This window comes from Artemia sp. Qi Xiang Cuo, chromosome 10 (genome assembly GCF_049724085.1).
Source record: "Artemia sp. Qi Xiang Cuo chromosome 10, ASM4972408v1, whole genome shotgun sequence".
NCBI lineage: Eukaryota > Metazoa > Arthropoda > Branchiopoda > Anostraca > Artemiidae > Artemia > Artemia sp. Qi Xiang Cuo.
The window spans coordinates 51390724-51415994 of NC_142803.1; the positions used below are offsets into that span (position 1 = coordinate 51390724).

The window sequence follows — 25271 nt, forward strand, 5'->3', positions numbered from 1 at the left end:
CTTTTATAACTTCAATAAATAAAACAACATTAAAATTTTTATTACTAAATGTCAGTATATTTATATTGAAATGACAATGAACTTTATTTTTCATTTTTTCAGTAAAGTGAAAATTTTTTTTTGGCATTTTGAAGGCATAGGGATATTGAGCCCAACTTATGTTAATTTCTGCTCGTTTTGAGTTTTAATCGGTTATTTATTGTAATTTCTGTTCGTTTTGGGTTTCATTTATTTATCGATCCTGATTTGTGGTAGTTTTACGATTGGTAGATTATTTGATTTTATTTTTGCTCTTTTTTTTGTTTAATAGAGTTCTTTACTTTTCTTTGAAAAACTTATCATGTGGAAAAAGTTTTTTTTAAATTAATTTCTGTTCGTTTCATAGTGACATGGTGTTTCCAGGGAAAAAGAAGATGATACTTTAAATCTTTTCGTTTTTTAAGACTTTTTAGTTTTGCCTGTTATTTGAATGCCGGAGAAAATTTTTCAGTAATTTTTAACAACATACACCCTTTTAAAAATCTGGACACAAATAGTACTGTTTAATTTAGTTTCATACCTCCTCTAGTTGACCTGAAATGGAAAACTCGATACCATTCGCAAAAACATCTGTTTACTTTTTTTGATAGCTTGGATACACCTACGCAATTGTGATTTGGTTAAATATTAGGAGTAGAAATGGGAGGGTTGGCGTGGGAGGGTGGGAGTGGAAGGGAGATTAGATGCCCTCAAATCACTTTTGACTATTAAAATGGGCATTAGTCCTTTCTATTTTCAATCGAATGAGCCCTTTTTGAAGATCTCATGACAACTCCTTCGATACAAAGTGCGCTGGTGTAAACAACAACAACAAAAAAATAATACATTATACCCACATTAATCTTTACTATGAAAATATCAAGCCTTCCAATCATTTTTGACTATTAAAAAGGGAACTAGGAATCGAATGAGTCCTTTTGGAAACGACAACGCTTTCTATAAACACCTTATATGCCCCCAGGGCATAAATTACAACCCTTACCCTAAGGTCTGTTAGGGTGGTTGTCATCCTCTAAGACGGAATTTCCAGAACTTTCAACTACGTTAAACAACATGGCTATCTCAAAATTTTGATTGGATGTGTTTGGGGAAATGTTGGGCGTGAGAGGGATGTTAGTCGCCTTCCAATCGCTTTCGACCATTAAAAAGGGCACAAGCCACTCCAATTTCCAATTAAATGAGCGCTTTTCGAAGTTTCTACGACAACTTCTTCGATGCGAAGTGCCCTGCTCTAAAGGAAAAAATTAATAAATAATACATTGTGCCAACATCGTTCTTATATGCCCTCAGGACATAACTTAAAACCCTTGCCCTGAGAGTTGTGGAGGAGTGTCCTCCTCTTTACTTAGTCCCCGCTTCTTGTCTCGTTCTCGAATGTCCCCGTTCTTTACTTAGGCAGCACGATCGCGCTGCCTATGATTCATACTACAACTTTCTATATAAACCTTACATGCCCCCAGGGCATAACTTACAACCCTTGCACTGAGGGCTCTGAGGGGGTTATCATCCTAAAAGATCTAATTTCCAGAACGTTCAACTACGTTGAGGAAAACGGATATCTCAAAATTTTGATTGGATGTGTTTTGGAAAATGGTGTGCGTGAGAGGGGCGTTAGTCACTAATCAATCACTTCCAACTATTAAAAAAGGCACTAGCCCTTTCAATTTCCAATTGAATGAGCCCTTTTGAAGTTTCTACGACAACACTTTCAATAAAAACCTTATATGCCCCTAGGGCATAACTTACAACCCTTGCCTTGAGGGCTGTGGGGGAGGGGGTGTCATCCTCAAAGAGCTAATTTCCAAAACTTTCAACTACGTTGAAAAAAAGGGCTATCTTAAATTTTTGATTGGATGTGTTTGGGGAAATGGTGGGCGCGAGGGGGGGGGGGGGTTAGTTGCCCTCAAATCACTTTCAACTATTAAAAAGGGTACTATCCCTTTGAATTTCAAATCGAATGAGCCCTTTTTTAAGTTTCTACGACAAAGGTTTCAATAAAAACCTTATACGCCCCCAGGTCATAACTTATAATCCTTGCCCTGAGGGTTGTGGGGGAGTGTCCTCCTCAAAAATATATTTTCTATTTGGAAATCAACTACGCTGAACAAAATGGTCATCTCAAAATTTTGATTGGTTGTGTTTGGGGAAATAATGGGCGGGGGGGGGCTAGTTGCCCCCCAATCACTTTCGACTATTATAAAGGGCACTAGCCCTTCAAATTTCCAATCAAATGAGTCTTTTTTTAAGTTTCTACGACAACGCCTTCTATAAAAAAACCTTATTTGCCTCCAGGGCATAACTTAAAACCCTCGCCCTGAGGGTTGTGGGGGGAGTGTCCTCCTCAAAAAGATATTTTCTATCTGGAAATCAACTACGCTGAACAAAATGGCTATCCCAAAATTGTGATTGGATGGGTTGGGGGGAAGGAGGGGCGTGGGGGGGGGGGGGGGGCTAGTTGCCCTCCAATCACTTTTGACTATTAAAAAGGGCACCAGCAACTCCAATTTCCAATCGAATAAGCCCTTTTCGAAGTTTCTACGACAACTGCTTCGATACGAAGTACCAGGGTATGGAGAAAAAAACACATTTTTTTATATATATTGATTGGATGTGTTTGGAGAAAAGCCCTTCAAATTTTCAATCGAATGAGCCTGTTTTGAAGTTTCTACGACAACGCCTTCTATAAAAACCTTATATGCCCCCAGGGCATAACTTAAAACCCTTGCCCTGAGGGTTGTGGGGGAGTTTCCTCCTCAAAACATATTTTCCATATGAAAATCAACTACGCTGAACAAATTGGCTATCTCAAAATTTTGATTGGATGGGTTTGGGGGAATGATGGCGTGGGAAGGGGGGGGGGAGTTGGGGCTAGCTGCCCTCCAATCACTTTCGACTATTAAAAAGGGCACTAGCCACTCCAATTACCAATCGAATGAGCCCTTTTCAAAGTTTCTACGACAACTCCTTCAATACGAAGTGCCCGGCTGAAGAAAAAAAAAAACACATTGTGCCCACATTGTTCTTTACTTAGGCAGCGCTAGCGCGCTGCCTATGATTTTTCCGTCAAATTCAACAGTTCAGAAAATTCCAGAGCACATGTTTAAAGTCAACCTACAAAAGTCATATTTCCTATTTTTGCTGAGAAGTAACGTCACGAATGTGCTTTTTTTTTCTTCTTCTTTAGGAAAAAAAACAAGGCAAGTGAGGCAACTAAATAAGTGAAAATCATAATCTAATAGCAGAACTTTTTAAGAATCTTATAAAATTACATCCAATCAGATTAAAGAAAAATATTAAAGTGACATATGTCACTATATGAACCCACTTGTTATCCCCCACTCCCCTTTCACCTCACAGATGGGCTTCGCTTCTTATAAATAAAAATAAATTAAAATCTTATGGCATATTTGTAGGATTTTTGGGAACCAAGATTGTTCTAAACGCTTTTATTTTAATTTCGTCTGCTTAGATCAAGGTTTAGAATATCAAATCCTGGATTACCCCACTACTAATACTATACTATTGCATTATACTATGTCTGTTGGTTTGGAGGAAAAGGAAGAAGTGGTCTCTTGATGACACACTAGAAAGAAATAGATGCTCATGGCATTGAGCTTCGTCCATGAGTAGCTATAAAACCAATTAGGACTCCTCCACACTTTCACTTTTAGCTTGAAGAATATCAATATTTTCGGGTCGCAGGACAAATATCTTTTACCTTTTAGTACTTTCCAGATAAAAGAGTTGAATCTTATTTTATAAGATCCAGATAAGTTTGTATCTAAAAAAGGGTTAGAAACTCCTATTATAAGGAATTGAATCAGCAATTTTGTTTTACTTGAGACTGCAGAATGCCTTCAAAACAGATTTCTTGGTGAGCAAGAAACTATTGTCGATTTGCCCATTCCACACAAAAAACGGACATTTTGGAGATCGAGGTCTCGATTGGTGGAATAACAGTCTTAAGGATTTTACTCCTTAGGAACCTTGTGCAAAAATTTTGGACATCCCTATCTTAATTCATGTATAACACAATTAGAAGCTATATCCTCCGTTTTGCTATTCTCCATATTATTTTCTACTATCAAACAGTTCGTGAGAACGAACTGCAAGTAAAGAGTGACTCGGCTCTATAGTAATCAAAAATTTAAAGAACATAATTTTTATAACAATTGATACATCAAAAGAAATTGCTTTTGTTCTGATTCTAAATATATAAAGTTCAATAAGCTTACTATGACTCATCAAAAACTACAAGCCTTAGAAAACTAGCCTGATTTTCAAAAAAGAGGGGGGAAATACCCCCTTTTGGAAGGAAACACCCCCAAAATGAGAAGCGATTTTAATGAAGATCACACCGTCAGATTCAGCATGTTAGAGGACCTTACTCTACAGTTTTCAAGCCCTTATGTACAAAAATGTGGAATTTTGCATTTTTTTGCGTATTCATTTATTACGTTTTTTTTTTCTTTAGGGGCGATTTTATGAAACCAGTGATTTTAGAAGATCGCAAGAGGGATCATTTGATCGGAAATCAAAAGTTGGAGGGCATCTGGGGATGGCATGAACCCCACTACCCCTATGGAAAGGGCTGTAAGCTGTGCTATTTGCCCAGTGATTAAGTATAGTATTTGTTATTTGGAATTACATAACAAGTTTTTCAGGGAATAACTTTTTTCGGGGGGTATTTCCCACGGAAAGAATTGTCTCTGGAGAGGAAGTTATTCGGGGGGAATTTTCCAAGGGAAATTGTGTATGGGTAGGGGAATTGTCTATCATGATCTGAAAAACGGTTAAAATTAGACAAAGAAAACCAAGTTTTTTTCAACTAAAAGTAAGGGGTAACATTAAACTTAAACGAAAATAAATTATTCCATATATAAGGGCGGCAGGCCCTTCTTTATCCCTTGCTCTATACGCAAAATCGTTTGTCGCGGTTAACAGGTCAAAAATTCTGGGGGGGGGGGGCGCTCCTTGTATACAAGGAGGAAAAGAGAAATATTAAAACCATTTAAAATCACTCAACACAAAACTCCAGGTAGCACTTATCTATACTATTTTTTAGAAGAACGCATTCTTTTCAACCTGTGGATTGATTAGCGTTCATCAATAACAGAGAAGAAAAGTTTCGCTAAAAAAAAAGGCTCGTGTGCACAGTGAACCGTATATTAATCCGTCAGGGAGGGTGGGAGGCAGAATTCGAAGCGAAACACTTTAAGAAATGAGGTAAGTAAATATCTATGATTGTTTTAAGGCTGTTTTTAAGAATGTCTGGTGAGGGTTTTCTGATAATAAGGAACAAAGTATCACTTTGTCCGATGTAGGGCTCAAAATAAAATTTGCGGTGGAAGTAATTAATACAGGCTATTTGCAAAGAACTTAGACATATCCAGATGTTCACCTTCTACCTAGCTAAGTAATGAAAAAAAACTCTAAATTTACTTGTAAAGCAAACATTAAAAGAGAAAGAAAAAGTAATACAACCGGTATATCTATTCAGGTTTATATAAATTTTAATTTTATGATTTCGTTAAGTAATTTTAGATGGCATTGATTATTACTTTCTGAGGGACGGAATTTGTGTTTTCCACTTTTATGGGTTTCACATACTATGTTCGTTCAAAAGCTGTTGGGCACTTTCTTTTAAGAATTATAAAGCAACGCACCTGCCTGACCAATAAAAGGAATGGTTTAGCTTGAACATGGAAATATTGCCTGAATAGGTACCACATCAAAAAGAAAAAACAAAGTGCATAACACAAGGAGATATATATTCATCATACAACAGGCAATAATGATAGATTCTCAAGGCCGTATCCAGGGGGGGGGGAGTTAGAACCCCCCCCCCCCGTACGAAATGTTTGTCTGACTTGTGAAAACGTAACAAAAATGGACATGAACAAATTTTGTATGCATTTTTTGAGTTTGTATTTGCATAGCGGCCCCCCCCACAAAAAAAGGTTTTTTTTCGTAAAACCCCTCCAAAAAAAATCCTGGATACGCCTCTGTAGATTCTCAATGAAAATATAGAATAATAAATTAAAACCATTAAAAGAAAATTTTGCAAAAAGGTTCGCTTTCATGTTGGTCGTAGGGCTCTAGACTTCAATAAGGACTTTTTAACTGAGGTTCCCTACAATTCCACTAGGAAGGGTATGGTAAAGTCATACCGAGAGGAAACAAGTTCTAAGGAAAAATGAGCAACATCATTATTGAGAGTATAAACTTAACCTATTCAAACTCACAACCCCAATAATCATGGCACCTCCGGGTGTTTTCTTTTGCACAGCATCACCTGAGTTACGCCTCGACTATCATGAGAATTGTGCCTTTTCAGCGTTGCGTATTCTAACTCGCCAAAGCTCATGAATGGAAAGCTACGAACTGACTAGCTATTAAATAGAAAAGACAAACATAAGAACCAGATATCTACACAAAAAAAGGGAAGTGGTAGTTGGCCGTAACCGGCCAAAATCCTCACAAAGAAGGGATCAGAAGGTTTTAGAGTACACAAAAAGGCAGGAGAGAGGCAGCAGATTCTCATGATTTTCAGTCAGGGACGCGTTCATAGGGCCCCGGGGCGTTGAAAAAAATTTTAGAATTTCGTAATTCTAAATTTTTCCGTCATTCGGAACAATTCTTATTCCAATCTTCAACAATTTTTTATTATTATTAAGGTTTACCTTCATTATCTATTATTGTGGTCAATAATTTTTCATTTAATTATTTGTTTTATTGAAAATTAAACAATTGCATTATTTTTGGTTATTATTGTTTTTATAATATTAAATAATTTTGATTATTATATATTAATTTGTTTTTACTTTTTATAATTCGTATTACAACAATTTTTATTAATGTAAATTTCTTTTTTACTTTTATTATTTTTTTAGCCCCTCCCCCAGAATAAATTCCTACGTACATACCAAACTCATCATCTTTTTATTGAACATTTACCCAAGGCCACGTAGAGAACTTATGTTTATGAATTCTCAATAACAACCCTCTGTTCAAATATATAGTTTTGACTAAGCCAGTCTCATTGGTTTAGTTCTACCAAAAAATCGAGCTATCTTCCACAAAGAGATTAAATATCTTGAAAAAAAAAATTAAAATAGTTTATATTTTTTTTTTTTTTTAACGAGATACTATACACAAAAATCGAATCAATGGATAGTCAACGATACTAATAAATTACATAGTTATCTTCCTGCTGTCGCCACTTCCTTCTCTTCTCCCTCCTTGGGCTTCTCTTCTTTCTTTTTGTTCCAATCTAAAAATATAAACAAATTATCAATATAAATCTAAGACACATTAAAATAAACTATAATAGGGTTAATACTACTACTACTAACAACACACTGCAGCGGCAAGCCGCCTGAGGCCAACACAGCTACGCAAGCTCCTCCTCCATCCCAATCTATTCATAGCCTCCCTCTTTACACCCTTCCAAGAAGTTCCCATTTCCCTTATATTTTCCCCTACCCTTTTAGGACATCCCCTACCCTTATGACATCCTCCTACCCTTTTAGGAGACGACCAACTTTTCGTTTGGCCCTAGATGGGTGGCTAAAAATGAATAAAAATTAATAAATAAAATTAATAAAATAACATTAATAAAAACATTAATCATTAATTCCTAAATTTAAAGCAGGAATAATAGATAATGAAAGCACTAATGACGAAGTTGATATTTTGCTGAATTTTGTTTTGTAAAAGCTAATAATATGAATTAGCTCTTAACCATCACTAAACTAGTTAAATAGCTAAGTAATCTGAGACATGGGCGTACCCAGGATTTTGTTCAGAGGATGTTATTTTTTTGTGTGTGTGTGTGGGGGGGAGGGTGGGGAGAAGGGGTTGGGGGATTACAAAAAAAAACGCATCAAAAATGTGTTTATATGCAACCTGAATTTGATTTTTTTTTTTTTTTTTTTTTTTTTTTTTTTTTTTTTTTTTACGAGTCGAACGAAAATGCCAAGAGAGAGAGGGGGGAGGGGCAAACCCGGTGCCATCCTCCCTCCCCTGGATACAGCCATGGTCTGAGATTATGGTTTTAGTTCAGTATAATTAAATTGATTAAAATAGTGAAATATACTCAATCTTTACAAATCGACATACTCTATAACATAAACACATTCTACGGGAGGAGGGGGGTGTAAAAATTGGGAAAAAGTATATTTCCAGGACATTGTTTTTTCGTTTTATTCTTTTCTTGAGGAGGGAGTCCAATCTCAGGAAGGAGGAAGTCAGATTTGGTCGAATCGGTTAATAAAATGGTATTGCTTTACACTAAAAAGATGTTTTGTCAGATTTTCGAACTAATTCTCATTTTCAGAAAACAGACTTTTCACTGTGAAAAGAAAGTGGTCAACTAAGCAATTTGAAACTAAAATTAGAAAAAATAATAAAAATAGGCTCTGTCAGATTGGTCTCTGAAAGGAATATATTAGGGAGTTGTGTTTATGTTTCTAGCAGTTTTGCTAAATCTGATTCCAAAAGTACTCGCAATTAATTCTTGTACGATGATACCAAGGTTGTACGGCTTTTGCAAGAAATCGTAATCCAGTTCTCCTAGGTCAATGAACTTTTCAGAAACGGATCTATAGTCTAAAGTTTAGTCACATTCAGATTTCTTAGTACAGCATCTTCAGAGGTCTTTGTTAAGACTCTAAACAAAGACCTCTGAAGGTGTTTACATGCCTTTAACCCTTTCCTACTCACAAGACTTTTGAAGACAAGTCGATACGTATGTGTATGTCAGTTTAAAGAAGAAAAATTCAACAGGACTGAAGATGATTCCAGCTCATTAGAGAAGGAGCTTGACATTTGGGGGTGACAAAAGGGACCAACATGGGAAGGGATATTGATTGCCATTCATGGTCAAAACATTTCTTTGCTCGCGAATCAGAAACGGTGGCCAAGTCACCCTAAGAATCATCATGTGTATAAGAATCGGACCTTGAAGATGGGTCAGTTGTCTTTTCTTTTTGTTCAAACTTTCACTTATGTTTAATTAAAACAAAAAGAGAGAAAGAACTTCAAGACGAGACACAAATAAAAACAATCCATAAGACAGAAGTTTGCTCATTCATCTTTTGAAATCATTCATCTTTTCAATTTTGAACTCAATCTTTTCTTTTGAACTCACTCCATTCATCATTCATCTTTTGAACTCATTTATCCAACTCATTCATCTTTTCGACTTCCTTGAGAGATTGAACTGGCTTCTCAGGTCCAATTTCTTCTTTTCTTTGTCCTTTACTTCTCGTTCTTTTTCATCTTTTTCGTTTTCTCGCGTTGTCATGGCACCCTCTAGTAGAGAATTGACCAAAGCGATGTCCATGGGATCCTTTGAGGCCATCACTCTCTTTAAGTGATTGGTGGCCTCTTGCCACCTCGTTTAGTGGATATTTTCTTACTTTATCAAAAATGATATAACTTCCCATATGTTAACAACTTTTAACTGGTAATTTTCAACTTGATATTCTGTACAAGATTAGCATTCAAAGCATATTCTATTGATGCATATACCTATGTATAATCTATAATACATATGCATAGTCTATATACCTATGTACAAGCTGCGAAACCTGTTTTTAGGCTGTTTAAATATGCTAATTTCTCTTTTTGTTATTATATTATAGCCATTCGTGCATATACATAACCTATGTACCTATGCGCAACTTATAGCCCATTTTTACCCTATTTCAATGGGTTTATCTGTACTTTTCACTTTGTTTTTTTTTCCAATTATTTGTTTTTTCTCATTTTTTCTAAAATAAGCAAATACCTTTTAAGCCTTCTGGTAATTCGGTATCCTCTTCAAAGGAACCGGTGCCTTCAACAAACTGCTCATACGTAGATTTCTCAGGGAAAGGTCTAGCTCCAAGCAGCTCTATCATATCTTCTCTGTTTAGATTTTCTTTTAGAAGTAACCGCTCAGCAATCTAGAAAGAAAATGATATTAAAAAGAAATAAAGATTAATTAAAAAAATAAAAAAAAATAAAATAGTCTTAATTATATGATAACCTACCTGAATATTTAATTATTATATAATTTATCCCTCCCCCTCAAGTTAATTTATCTCTTGCCTTTTTCTTATAAAAGAGGTTTATTCATTTATACTTTAATTTATTCTAGGCCTATAATTGTATTTTTCCACTTCAAGTCAAATTCTTGCAGGGAACCAACACGAAGAAGAAAACAACTTTTGTCTCAAAATATCCTTTATTTCCTTTTTCCTTTCCTTTTCAATTTCATTTTTAAATATATTTTTTTTTATACATCTGATATAATTTCTCAGTAATAAGCTTTATAGCAAAACCCTGTTGAAATTGGACAAACCATTCCAAGCCAAAATTTAATTAAAAAGCCGAAATAAAAACTTGCATAAAAAAAATTATTTTTCTGGTGATTGAAATAATTTGCTACACATTGCTGAAGTTCTATATAGGCACGACTTAGTAAGCCGAAAACCCAGCGAAAATAAGTCAAAATAAAAAAATTTCATGAAAAAGTTTCATTTTTTTTGCTGTTTGGATTAACTTGCTACACATCACTAAATTCCTAAATACAAACGACGCAAAATTAATTTTAGTAGGTTCACAATTCAGCAGCCAAATTGTTTGAGAGCGCAAAATAGACAACAAAGAAAATACAAATAGAAGATTTATCAATGGTTTCCATATTAATCATCAGGTTGAAATATTATTGAGCTTTTTTGTTTATGTATACACCATTTATGAAAATGTAATATGTAATAGTTATACACTTTTGGCATAAACTTTGTTATTAATTGGCTTCTCAAAAAAAAAAAAAAAAAAAAAAAAAAAAAAAAAAAAAAAAAAAAAAAAAAAAAACGCTTTTTTGGCACTTTTTTTTGTTATAAGTTCCTATTTTAAAACAATAAACTTGTGAACGTATAAACTTAGTTCTAAAAAAATAGATACTAAAAAAAGCCCACATTTATCCACTTGCTTACTGAATAAACCATATCAATCATTTAATATGCTTTATTCATTTTTACAGAGGATTTGTTACGCAGAATTTATGGAGATTTATGGAGGATTTATTACAAATGATAAATTTATTGTAGCAGAGGATTTCCGTGCTATCCTCCAAAATTGAAAACACTATTTAATTAAAATCTAAGAATTCAATCAAAAACCTAGTTTTATAATTTCCTCAAAAGTCTTGAAAACAAGAGAATCCAAATTGAGCCCTGGCATTCTCGTCAAGGAATTGACTAGAGAGTCACTGAAAAAAACTTTAAAAACGTATCATAAAAAACAAAGAAAACAAAATTAAAAAAATAAATAAATATGGCGGATGGATAAAGTTGAATGTCAGCTACGGAATGGTGTTTTTTCGTTGATATATGAAAACTGTAGGAGAACCGAAAGATAACATACCAAACATTACGCAGGGGACATACCCCTCAAAATCAAATCAAATCTAGAGCATTAAGTAAAACATAGGTCAATCCAAAAGAATACAGCAGCAAAAGAGATTAGAAAAGCCATGGGTCCCCTTGAACTTCTTAACCAGTTAAACCGGGAAATTAAGGTTCCGTTCCCTTGGCGTTTAACTTCCCTGACCTACAGCTAGAAACCATAGAGTAATTAGGGAAATTCAAAATGAGATGTCTTAAATCCGTTGAAGCATACTTGACTAATACGATCAAAGACTTGGGGGTTAACAAGTAAAGCGGTCTCACCTTGAAACTTTAGGGGGGAAATTTGACTAGAATATGAACATATTAAGGTATTATAAAAGTTATGATTAAGGGGATTTCCCCGAGGAGTTCCTCCGTTTTCTAATTTAACTTTCTTCTACGCTTCCGGGTACCCGATACCCATGAGAGAAGCGATACTTAGACCTTAAACCGCTTCTTATTCTCTCTTACTTCCTTTGAGAAGGTGAACAGAATACATTCCAAAATTTATCATAATAGTAGATAGATAAAACATAGGGCGTACACAAAGTCTATTAACGGTTATAAATAAATGAAAATATAGGCGTATATAAACAACGAGCTACTTTTGATTTACTTTTTTTTTACTCATATAAAAATTTTTTTTAATGCCTTAGAATGTTTTCATATTTCACTTTTCTCGTTTAAACTAGTTTTTATTTTCATGGAGGGTTTATCTATTCATTTTTATTTTTCATAGAATTTTCCAAGAATGAAGCAGAAATATTCTCTCTTTTTTTGTTTGTTTTCTTCACTATCTTTATATAAAGCATTACTACCTGTTGTTTATTATACTTATAAATTTCCATTTTGCTTATTAAATAGAGACACTGGGGTTTAAAAATGATCCCTCAGCATAGTTTCACAGAAGAAACTCAAGATAAAATATCTATCTTCAAGAAATAAAAAAATCAGAAATTAAATTTTCAATCCGTTCGTGGTAACAAACCACGCTAAGGAGTGACTCGGCCCAATAGTAACCGATACTCTAAAAATCGGAATTTCGATGACAATAGATACATCAATAGAATTGACTTATAAAATGATTCCAAATATATAAAATTTATTAAACTTAATGTTACTCATCAAAAGCTACGAGCCTCAGAATTTTTGCTTGAATTTCGAAAAAAAGGAAACAGTCCCAAAAAGTCAAGGAACCATAATGAAAATCATTTCATCAAATTTGGCGTATAAGAGAACAATACTGTAGAGGTTTCAAGCTTCTATCTGCAAAACTGTTAAATTTTGTATTTTTTGCCAAAAGAAAGATATCGGAAACGCCTTATTTGCTTCTTTTTTTTTTAATTTTGTATTAATAGCAGATTTGATTTTACGGAAAATCAGAATCACAAGAAATTTGGGCACTACTGATCACTAATAATAAATGTTTTTTCAACCAAAATACTGCTTTCAAAAGAGTTCGGAAACTTATAACCACACTAATCTAGGGTTTGGCGTTTCTTGGCATGCTTTCACAATAATAAAAAGGAAAATTTGTTTAGTTGGCAAAATTACTGCAATAATAACTGTCTGATCTCTGTTTCTGATAAACTCAATTAGAAAGCTTGAAAAACTTCCAAGAAACGCCAAACGCTAGACGGCGGTGGTCATTTTTTTTAATAGACGCTAGCGCTAATTTCTCTTATAAGTTACCCTTACTATTTGCTACTTTCTTTAAAATACCGCTTAATTATATTGCTTTCTCCAAAATATTTCAAACTTCAGCTCAATTATCCAGGAGTCCTCATGGCATTGTATGTATTGCTGACCTCCAACAAAAAGCAAATATCTATCAGAAAAAAGTAGAGCAAAAAACTCGCAAGAGACTAACACAAACACAAAATCAACAACTAAATCACATGAGTAGACCACAAAAAGGTATTCAGAAGAAAAGAATTACCGATGTTTAGCCGTTTTGATTGTCCTCTTTTTTTATGAGCAGCATATATAGGACATAAAATAAAAACACAGAATATCGATAAATGCCAGCAATAACTTGAAATCTTTTTTTATGCATCAACTTTGTCAATAATTGCTGACCTCAAATCCATATCATAAATATCTGCAGTTATGTCAGTGTTTATTTCTGTCTGAAAAAGTCATGAAATTTGACATTTATTTGAGAGCGTTTGAACATCCCTAAACCGGCTTATCGGGATAGATCTAATTTCCCTGGATGTAATATATAAGAAATAACAACAGATACTAATCTGGACGCGTATTAGTTGAAACACTTATAGACAACTAGGCGAACAGCAGCATTGATCACGTGTGCTCCAATGCAAAAACAGCTTATTTACATTTTACAAGCAAACGTTGACTTCTCACAATGTGGTTTACATATTGGAAGGCCATGTGTCTGGCATAGTTCCGCTATGATTGGCATAGTCCCCAAAACATTTGGCAGAGTACCCAAAATGCATGACCCGCTTCACCCGCGCTTGACACACGCAATCTGGTGTGCATGATTTCTAAGAGAGAGCGACCCCTCGAAATATACCTATGGGTATCTCACTTTTCCTCTCTATTGTCCCTTTTTTGTTCTCTACATATAATGCATTCTGGGATTATCATGCGTAAGTTATCCAACATCTAATCCAGACTATTTCAAGTAGCAATCCTCTTAAGCTTTGACGTCACTTACGTCTCGTGAAACGTTAAGGATAAATAACCGAGCTTGTCGGCTAAGTAGTCTTGACATGTTCGAAGGCACTATTCTTGTTTATTGTACTTGTGAAAGGATAAAGCCAAAGGAACTGAATACAATAGTTTCTTTATTGATTACGTTATTTGTGCTTCTTGCCAAAGGCGTTAATAACCACAGTGTGAAAGATGAGCATATGTGAACGGAAGACTGGCTGTAATAAATGCTTGTTTTAAAGAATAAATTTTCCTACCTTCCCAGAAAACATAAACGAACATTCCAGTGATCAATCTTTGTTAGACCTTCAACGATCCTGAGCCACCAGAGTCACGTAGGAGCTACCAGTCTTCCTGCCCAAACATCTTCCCGTTGGGGTTAAATCGTCGCGTGATTGTTTGACAGAACCCGTTGATAGGTGCGACGCCAGGTATTCTTTGGTCGACTTCTTCTGTGGCTTTCCTGAGGTTATCATTCGAAAATCTGTCTCGGGATCCTATTGTCTTTCTGGTACCACCACCTTCATTGCAGACAACGAAAATGTCGTTGATTATGGTCTGGCCTGAGATAGAGGGGACTATTTGGTTTGTGACGTCATCTCTCCAGTCGATGCTCAAAATCCTCTGAAAGCAGTTGTTTTCTAAGGAAAGTATCCGTGTCTCTTGTTGATGATTTAATTTCCAGCATTTGCTGCTGTAGAGAATTGCAGAAAGGACATTGCTATTACACAGCCTCAATTTCAACTTCGTAGAATACTTTCCGATCGCCATACTGGCTTTAGTCGATTGAAAGCTCCATTGGCTTGCCCTATTTCCATCTGAACTTCCCGCTCACTTCACTCAAAAATTCAAACTAACCATAGCATGAGTGCTAGTGCACCTGATATGCAGCAGAGCGAGTCTCTTCTAAAGAATCCCTTTTCACTTCTCAAATTTTCCGCCAAAGAAGTCAACTTGACGAACATGGTCACCACGATACCATCTCTTTCAAACTATCAATCTCAAATTTACTTTCCTTCACACTTCCACCTACACATTTTCCACAAAACGAAAGATGTCCAGAGATCCGACAGTTTTATATGCTCGTACTCCATTTGAGTCCACAAAAAGAATATTATGGTGAGATTTACGATAAACTCTACAGTTTAATTTAGTGAATTATTTATTTTACTCCGTACTTTACAAAGTAGTCTATATTTTTCATACTCTATATGTTATATTACTTTCTTTCTATTATCTATTACTTTACACTTCACAGTAACATATGCATATATATATATATATATATATATATATATATATATATATATATATATATATATATATATATATATATATATATATATAATCAATCCAAATTGTATATATAATGTCATATCCAAATTGACATTATGAACGAAGTATCGATGAGAAATTCGTCCAAAACTAATTCAAATCAACAACCTGACAATGTTATTTAAAATGGGAGATTTCTCTCCCATCAAGAGAGCCAAATGCACTATCATATACTAATTATAATGACTAATTTAAATGACTAATGAGTCATCTCAAATTGGCAACAAATCTATTAGGGAATAAAAATCCCCTTCTTCACTGAAAACGAAAATTAGTTTTTCTCTATTTTCCCACAGCTTTTCTCAAAGGTTTCTAAATCCCCAAAGGAGAATCGACAATAACATTTGAACTCAGGTTAGAAATACACAATTTGCATAAATTCATTACCCTCTGCTATATTCCAGTTATTGACAAACATTCCTATATTTTATCACTCACCCCTTATCACAGGGCTTCCCTTTCCTGAGGAAAGCCAAGTCAGTTTATTTTCTCCCAAACTAGTTTATAAAATCAACATATGAAAACCGATAAAATAAAGAGGATGTTCACTTTAAATCCTTATATCTTGCGTTTTCCAGACGATATACAGGACAAAGAAAGCAATAATGCATATATTTCGACAAGTCAAGTGGTAGATTAGTGATAACAGAACTTTCTCAGTTTAATAGTAGATAGTTTACAACAAATGCTTTACGTGGCTTCAAATTACGTACGAAATTCTCTTTTAATCGTACGTAATGCTCGTTGTTGCAAGTCTTCTAGCTGCATTATTCTTTTAAGTTAAGTTACCTAAATTGCCGAGTTTTTAAGTTACGTTAGGTTAAATGTAACCTTCCAAAATTAAACGTCCTTTCACACAAGGCTAACGCAAACATTCATAAAACCATCGTAATCATTGTCTAAAATCGTCACAATCATCATAAGCAAACTATTCTAAAACTGAAAAAATGAAAATGGGATCGAAGCGTGAAAGGCTTTCTAAGAAAAGTTTTCGAACTTATTTTTTCATCAATTGCTCATCTATAAAGATAATTTCTTAAACCACATTGGCCTGTCATAACAGAAAGAAAGAAAACGATCAAAAATGGGGTTTTTAAAGGCCAAACGAAAATACTGAAGAAACACACAAAGCAAATATTTCGAGAGAACAATTCTTATAATTTTTGTATTTTATTTAATTTTATTTATCTTTTGATTTTTTGGCTGTTCTTTTTTCATTGGTTTTGTTGACGTTCAACGGTTGTTTTCTTTTTTTCTTCTGCATTTTCCTTGATTATATTATTCTGTTCACGCTAACGAAAAGGGGCGGTTGTTCTCTCGAAATATTCGCTTTGTGTGTTTCTTCAGTATTTTAATTTTGCCTTTAAAATACAATTTTTGATCTTTTCCTTCTTTGTAATCATCTATAAATTCCATTTTCAGGCAGCTATTGAGTTTCCAATTAAGAAGTACCAGTCCTGGCCTCTCTTTCACCTGGGGCAAAATCTTGATTCCCCCCCCCTCCCACCCATCTCCCACGAAATTTCATGCAAAATTTTTATTCATTAACAAAATCATTTTCAATTCATTAATCACATAAAACTTTATTTTTTAATTATTTTTAATTAAAGACAGAGAAAAAACAAGGAATGAGAGTCAGAAGAATCTTTTGGGCGGGGGGGGGGATGTCAGCCCCGTCCCCCTGGATCTGCTAGTGCACTACCCAAGTTACGGACGAAATTTATTGCACAAGACAACACAAAGTAGCTTAAAGTCACAAATTAAGCTATTGTTAAAGGTGCTACGGCGAATGTGAAAGAACTATTTATCGACGACATCAAAATAAACAAACCTCCCCCCCCTCCCTTCTGAACACACCTTTCGTCTATTTATACTTGAAAACTAGGATCTTCTCAGATTTTTCTTTCGGCTGTTTCAAAATTAGGAAATTTTCAGGGCAGTACCACATTTCCGTCAGCGTTGCCAAGTTGAACCATGAAGATAAATAAACAAACTAACTCCCTAAATTTGACAACGCTTTCCCTCCCTAAAAACTGAAACATTAACGATCAGTCCAATTCCACTGACAACTGCAGAATCAAAGATCTACAGGTCCTTAAGCTGTTTGGTGCAATTTGTTTCAAATCTTTCGGCTGATTAAGATAAGATTTATTCGAAAAAATTACTATTACAAGCCCGGCTAAGCCAAAATTGTGCTTCGAAGTCAAAACAAAAAACATAATACCATCCAAAAAGATTTAAAAAAAATGGCACATATAAAACTGGCAAAAGAATGCAACTTTACTTTATCAAAATTGTCAAAAAAAATAGACAAATCAATGAAAAATCTAAAAATATGTATATACAGGCCATGTCATGTCAAAAAAAGTAAATTGAAAAGGGTCAATAAAAGCGTAAGAAGGAGGATAAAAGTGAAAAAAGAGCAAATAATGTAAATAAATAAATAATAATAATAAATAATGATAAATAATAACATAAAAGTTTTCTTTTTCAAATGTCACCCGCAACTACCACAATTCCATAGCTGCTTATAGAGGTCTTTTTCATTAAAAATTCAATCTCGATTTTTTCTAATATTTGAAGATGTATATACAGTAATTGTGACTTTCCACTTAACCAATTCAAAAATCAAAATTCATTTTCACTGGCCTTAGTAATTTAAAAGTCAGAGGTGTATATGAAGCATCGACTTTGATTGGAGATTGGACCAGCTTAAAATAAACTTAACCTGCCAAGATTTTCTGAAGCTAACCTAGGGCTAATTCTGGTAGACTCGATTTTGACTTTATATTATTCTTGAAAACCGAAAATTCTGAAAATTATTACTTATCGACAAATTTCAGCTTAAAGTCTACCGCATTGGAGATTAATCATATGAAAAGCCGATTTTCTTTGGAATTTCTTAGTTTTTAATGAAGTCATCAGATTTTACCCTGTCTGCGGTACTAGCAATTTTTAACACACAACGATATTTCAATTTATATTTGAGTTTTGATCTTCTTTTTTTTTTGAGCAGGTAGAAAGGGTTGTGTTATATTGAATTGAATTTTAAAAAGATATAAAAAGAAAACAGTGCCAAACTTGAAAAGTGTATCGTTGTGTAAGATGCCGAGAAGATGAGGTTTTTCAATTAAGTGAAATTTCGGGTATTAGTCGGCAAGGGCGTCAATTCACAAAATTTATGGAGGGGGTGGGGAGGGGTAAGGAATTTTTTTCAATTTCATTTTTTATAAAGATTTAATTTCTTTTTTACAAAATCCAGGGGTTTTTTAACTTTTAATATAGAAAAGAGCAGTTTTTTTCAAGACCCATAGGGAATCCCTCTTGGTTTCCTTAATTTGTGCACCAGTTACTGAGTAAATTCCAAGGAAAGGAACTTAAGGTAAACAGAGAGATTCTGGAAAAAAAGAACTATTTTTGCTGAATTTTCGTAATTTCAGAACACCACTGGAGTGCCCCAAAACGGAAGGGCATCCCGCAGAACGCTGAGAAGATGTTGAATATGGTAAATATTTCTTGAAAAAAATAATAATGCATATTACTTAAAAATAAAATATTAGTCCCACAAAAAAGGAAAAATTAAAAAAACTTGAAAAAATTACTGACCTTCTTAACTTCTTCTTGACGGTTAGTCAACAAATTTTTACAGTGCTTATATGCCCCATCTATCAAACTCCTGACTTCATTGTCAATTAATTGTGATGTCGCCTCAGAATAGGGTTTTTCCATGACCATTTCCCCTTGCTGAGGCATGTCAAAACTGACATACCCTACCTTCTCATTCATACCAAAATGTGCAACCTAAAGAGAAGAACAAATACCAATTATCTAAAAAACAAGACAGTGCTTTAACTAGCACAGGAAAAGACGCTATCCAAGGACACCCCTATCAAGCAGTTCGTGGTAATAACTGTAAGTAAGGAGCAGCTCGGCCCAATAGTAATTGAAACTCTAAAAAAGGAATTTTGATACCAATTAATATATCAAAAGAATTGACCTTTTATACCTTCGTTCGTTCGTTCGTTAAAGCTCTTGCTCGGCAGCGTCGCCAGCGTAGAGGGAACCAGTCGTCAGCGCCGTCAGTCTTCTCCAGAGTGGTCGGTTCAGGGCGAGGGTTGTTGCTTCAGCCGGGTTGATGTTTCTGGAGGCGAGCCGATCACGGATGACGTCCGCCCATCTGGTGCGTGGTCTTCCCCTAGGACACCTCCAGCCGTTTGCAGCTGGGTCGAAATCGAAAATGAGCGGGGCGGGTGTTTGGGCAGGCAGACGGAGCAGATGACCATACCAACGCAGCGAGCGAGACTCAAGCTGCTCGGACAGGGGTGGGAGTTTGAAGGACCTGAGGATTTCCGAATTTCGTACCCTGTCGGGATTATACCGAATCAAAATATTCAAAATCCAGTAGTTTAATATAACCCATCATAAGCTACGAGTCTGAGAAAAGTTGCTTGATCAAATAGTGTGTGGTAACGAACTGTAAGGAAGGAGCGACTCAGCCCAATAGTAGCCGAAACTCTAAAAAAACAGTATTTTGATAACAATAGATATATCAAAAGAATAGGTTTTTTATGCTGATTCTAGATATATAACCATACCTGAGAGAATTTGCCTGATTTTCGAATAAGGGGGGAAAACATCCCCAAAAGTTCATGCAATCTAAATGAAAATTACACCGCCAGATTTAACATATCAGAAAAACCTACTGTAGAGGTTTTCATAAAATGTGAACTTCGGTATATTTATTGTTTTTTTTGCCGGAAGAAAGATGGTATTTAGTTTATTTTTCCAGGGGGTGATCATATCGATCCAATGGTCCTAGATGATCGAGAGAGTGCTCATTCGAACAGAAATCAAAAGTTTTAGTGCCTTTTTTAAGAGACCAAGAATATTGGAAGGCAACTAGCTCTCCCCCAAGCCCCTTTTTTTACCAAAGACATCCGATCAAAATTTTGACATAGCCATTTGATATAGTATAAAGGTCCAATAAATATGCCTTTTGGGACATAACTCCCCACAGCCCCTGGAGAAAGGGATTAAGTTACAGAATCCAACAGTTGTTTAGAAGTAATAAAGGTTACAGGGAAACATTCGAAATTTCTTTGTGGGATAGGGGAGGGAACTTTATGCGGGGGTTTTTCAGGGCGAAGAAACTTTCCGAAGGGAATTTTTGAGGGGAAATTTTAGAGGGGGGAAGAAGGGAATTGAAATCCTGGAATGATTTGAAAAACGATGATTGGAACTCACCTGTACTTGTCTTCATTTGTACCTTACTTTGTGCTTATTTTTAATTCCTGGAGTTATTTTAAGTGAATTGAAAAGGTATTCACATATAATTGACATCCCAATGCTAGCGTGTTTTTTTCATGCTATATGAAAAATGAAGGGGGTATTTGCTTAAAAAGAAAAAATCTTTCACCGTTGCTATAAAAGTGAATAAATATAGCTTAAAAAGATCCACTTTTCACACAAAACTTTCTAACTGCTGCAATTCCCTACTTTCATTCAATCCTACACCAGCAGCTTTACCATCACTGAAAACCCATTCGTGTTTTTTGCTTTTCACAAAATATATTCTAAGTAAAATGTTTCAATAAACAATTTTTCAACAAATTTCGATATTTATCTACGAGTCTTTAATTTGCTTTTTCTTCTTAATAAAATGCTGCAATTTAATTTTTTTTTTCTAATCTCATTTTAAAAAATCTTTTAAAACTCTTTTTTTTTAATCTCTCAATTTTTTTTTTAAGTTCTTTTTTCATAAAACCATTTCTTTCTGTAGTTTTGTCGGTTAATATGAATCTTTGTTAATATAAGTTAGGAGCAACAAAAATATATTTTACTACAAATTATTTACGTCACGTTGCTTTTTACGCTTAAGCATTTTTCACACATTTTTATGCTAAATGTTAAATAAAGTTATGCTAAGCACAACCTTAACGTAACGTTAGCTCTACCAGCGTGGATGCGATTAAGTTGTTGGTGGATAAAGAATGGGTGAACAAACCGTGGCACACTTCTTGGGACACCACAGATGACACACCCCACGATCATCACTAGTGTGGCGGACACAGTATTTTGTCGTGTCAATAACAAGTGCAATTTAAGGTAATATGAGGTAACCTTTCACACTTAAATAGCACGTTAGTTTAATATAAAAATCTATTGAACCCTCACAATCATCGTCTAATATCATCATAATCATCACAAGCAAAATATTCAAAAATTAAAAATGTAGATGAGCCCAAGGCCGTATCCAGGGGGGGGGGGTACCCGGTTTGAACCCCCCCCCCCCCATAAATTTTTGACCGAGTCGAAAATTAGTCTAAAACATACCTGTAAAGACAAAACCTTACCAGAAAAAAATATGCAATTAGGTAACCCCATGTTCGCCTTATTATGCAAGGTCAGACCTTGCATAGTAAATTAGGATTAATAGGGGCTCGAGGTAAATTAGGATTTAAATTAGGTAAATTAGAAGGTAAATTAGGTCAGACCTTGCATAGTAAATTAGGATTAGGTAAATGTTATAAGAGAGTGCAAGATTGTTAGTTCAGTTCAATTTCGGACTTGGATAAGAGAAGAGCGATTTTCAACATGAAGATGAAGTGTGACATTACGTCGTTTTTCGCGCCCAAGCGGACCAGAAATGTTTCTGACAGTGGCGTTTGTGGGACGTCTGCAGAGCATTCATCTACACCTGTGGATCTGAAGGGCACTGGAGCCATCGTTGAAACTTCTGAATCACACACCCTGGAACCAACCACGACGCAACACGCACTAACCCAGTCTCTGTCGTTGTTTGCAAATGACATCGGTCGTTCTGTCACCAAATCATCCAGTCTCGATGCAAATTCTAAACTACGTTTGCTGAAGAGCCCTTGGACTCCAGATATCTCCTACATTTTTCCAGTATCTGAAAAACGGAAGCTGAAGTTTCAGTTAACTTGGCTCACCCGTTTCAGTTGGATGTCCTACTCTCCGTCTGAGGACGCTGCTTTTTGCAGATTTAGCGTTCTGTTCTCGTCAGAGACAGCTGGCAAAGGCTGCCAGCACTTGGGGAATCTAGTCACCAAACCATTCAGGAACTGGAAGGATGCGATAGAGTGCTTAACAGCTCACCAACAAGCAGAGTTTCATAGAAACTGCATCGTATCGACAGAAAACTTCATTTCTGTCTCGGAGAAAAGGCAGGACAATATCGTGCACCAACTAGACGCGGCGAGGAAAGCGCAGGTTCAAGAAAATCGCCAGAAGTTGTGACCAATTGTTGAGACGGTGATATTTTGTGGGCGGCAACAGCTGGCCCTTCGTGGTACCAAAGATTCCGGCCCAATTTCGGTCTCGGATCCAGAACCTTCTAACAATGATGGTAACTTCCGATCATTACTGCGGCTGAGGGCGAGACATGGTGACGCTGTTCTGAAGAACCATCTTCCTTCTGCGGCCGAAAATGCCATATACCTTTCTCCCATCATCCAGAATGGTATTATCACCGCATCTGGGGAGCTTCTTTAGCAGTCTATTGTGAAAAGAGCAAACCCCAGTCCATGCTTTTCGGTGATTGCTGATGAAACGGCAGACGTGTCAAATAACGAGCAGCTGTCTGTTTGCGTCCGCTACACTTTCGAAGGGAACTTGCATGAGGACTACCTTGGTTTTACCCCAGTTTCTGATTTGACTGGGTAAGGTTTGGCTTCATCAATCCTGCGATTTCTCGAAAGCCTTGGTCTTAATCTGAACAAGATGGTTGGTCAGGGATATGGCAGTGAGGCAGCGATGAGTGGACATCTTAGGGGTTTTCAGGGTGTTATACCTGGAAAGCATCTGAAGACGCTTTACATCTCTTGTGGTGCACACAGTCTCAACTTGGTCATCTTTTCTGTATGCTCTATTCTGGAGTTTAAGCATTTCTTCGGTGTCTTGTCACAAGTCTGCAGTTTTTACCATACTTCCCCACTCAGGACACAGAATTTAAAAGAGAAGATCAACGAAATACTACCGGATTCGAGGAAACATACTTAAACCGGACTCTGCGAAACTAGGTGGGTGGAGCGCCACGATTCAGTCGTGCGTTTTCTTGAGCTGTACCGACCAACCCTGCGATCCCTGGAAGCTCTTGAAGAGAACGGAAATGCAGAAACTTCTGCAAAAGCGGCGCAGTTGCTGGAGACGATGAACCAATCGCAATTTGTTGTGTGTCTCCATGTGGGCAATGAGCTTTTCTGCCTTACGCTTCCACTGTGCAAGACTCTTCAGTCAGTTGACTGTGATTTTGCAGCTGCATGCAGGTACGTGGAAACTGTCCTTTCAAAAACAAAGGCAATGCGAGGAAATGCTGCTACTGCTTTCACGTCTATTTTCGACGAAGCTCAGCGTTTTGCCAGCGACTTAGGACTGGAGATGACATGTCCATGGACGAGAGGTGACCGGAGTATGCATGCAGACGATCCAGACCTTCTCAACCACTATAGAACCTCGCTCTTTATTCCTTTCCTGGACCACTTCACTTCCGAGCTGAAACAACGATTTGTGCTTCACCAGAAACTGCTGTCAAATCTCAGCGTCCTTTCTCCTGCCAAAATTGATTCTGTCGATCTGAAGGCATTAAACCTGGAGTCATTGGTTGAATTGTATGGCGATGTTCTTCCCGAGCCAGACTGTTTGAAGCAAGAAATTGAGCTATGGCGCATCAAGTGGGAGAATGTTCACGTATCCGTGAGGCCTACATGTGCTGTGTCTTCGCTTCAGGCATACGACGCCACCTTTTTTCCAAATGTTTTTCTTCTTCTGGCTGTTCTTGCGACGTTACCTGTTAGAACTGCTACTCCGAAAAGAAGTTTTTCAACGCTCAGAAGGCTCAAAACCTGGCTGAGAAATTCAACAGGAGAAGAACGATTTGAGTGTCTTAGCCCTCCTTGCAGTCCAAAGGGACGTTGACATCTGCCCTGACAAGGTCATCGACATTTTTGCAGGGAAGAAAAATCGTCGCCTGTATTTCGTTTTATAGATATTCACCCTTACTTTTAGCTAAAAAAAAACTAAAAAATATATAGACTGCTTCTACTATTTGGCTTCCTTTTGCGGTAACTATTTTTTCTGTCTCAAAAAAATAAATAAAAAATTTATCTTGTAGTATTTAACTGTATGTAAATACTGGTCTTGTAAGTCCACGGGAAAAAATCGGGTAACCCCCCCCCCCGAACAAAAATCCTGGATACGGTCCTGATGGGGATTCAAGCTTGACCTTATGTGAAAAAAGAGGCGACATGAAAGGCTTTCAAAGAAATATTTATCAATTTATTCTCAAAATTACTCATCCCAAAACACCATTTTTGTTGCTGCTGTATTAACTTTCCATAACGTAGCACAAACTTACGTAAAGTAGAAATCTAAGTAGAGCTCTAGTCTACTTGGCACTGTCTGTGTTAAGACACAATTTGCTCCGTATGATTACATAAAGTACTGTAGCCTTAAGTTACGCTAATGTGAAAAGCTCCGCGGCGTAATGTCAAAGAACCATTATAGATTACAGGCAATTTTTATGGATTACCAAAACTAGAGAAACCTCAGAATAAAAGACAACATAAAACTAAAAATACCGCAAAAAAGGCTAAATAAAGTTTTAATAGCCCGACGCCAACATAATTACAATATTTTTTTTAAAATCTCCATTCACTTATAGAATTCATAGCTACTTAATCTTTGCCCTAGATGCTAAATTACCTCAGTTTGCAATTCTTCCTGACAGGATGTTAGCAATTAACTACTTTCTTTGATCTT

General features: G+C 35.9%; 1 protein-coding gene across 1 annotated transcript in view; it reads right to left on the reverse strand.

Moving 5' to 3' along the window:
* Nucleotides 1–7143: 7143 nt before the first annotated feature.
* Afg3l2 (AFG3 like matrix AAA peptidase subunit 2) overlaps nt 7144–25271 on the reverse strand; it is a 90420-nt gene continuing 72292 nt past the window's right edge. The window contains exons 11-13 of the mRNA XM_089095494.1: nt 19098–19292; nt 9833–9989; nt 7144–7312 (exon numbers count right to left, since the gene is read on the reverse strand). Coding sequence (XP_088951620.1) covers nt 7242–7312; nt 9833–9989; nt 19098–19292 — 423 coding nt within the window. The 3' untranslated portion in view covers nt 7144–7241. The remainder of the gene's footprint in view (nt 7313–9832; nt 9990–19097; nt 19293–25271) is intronic.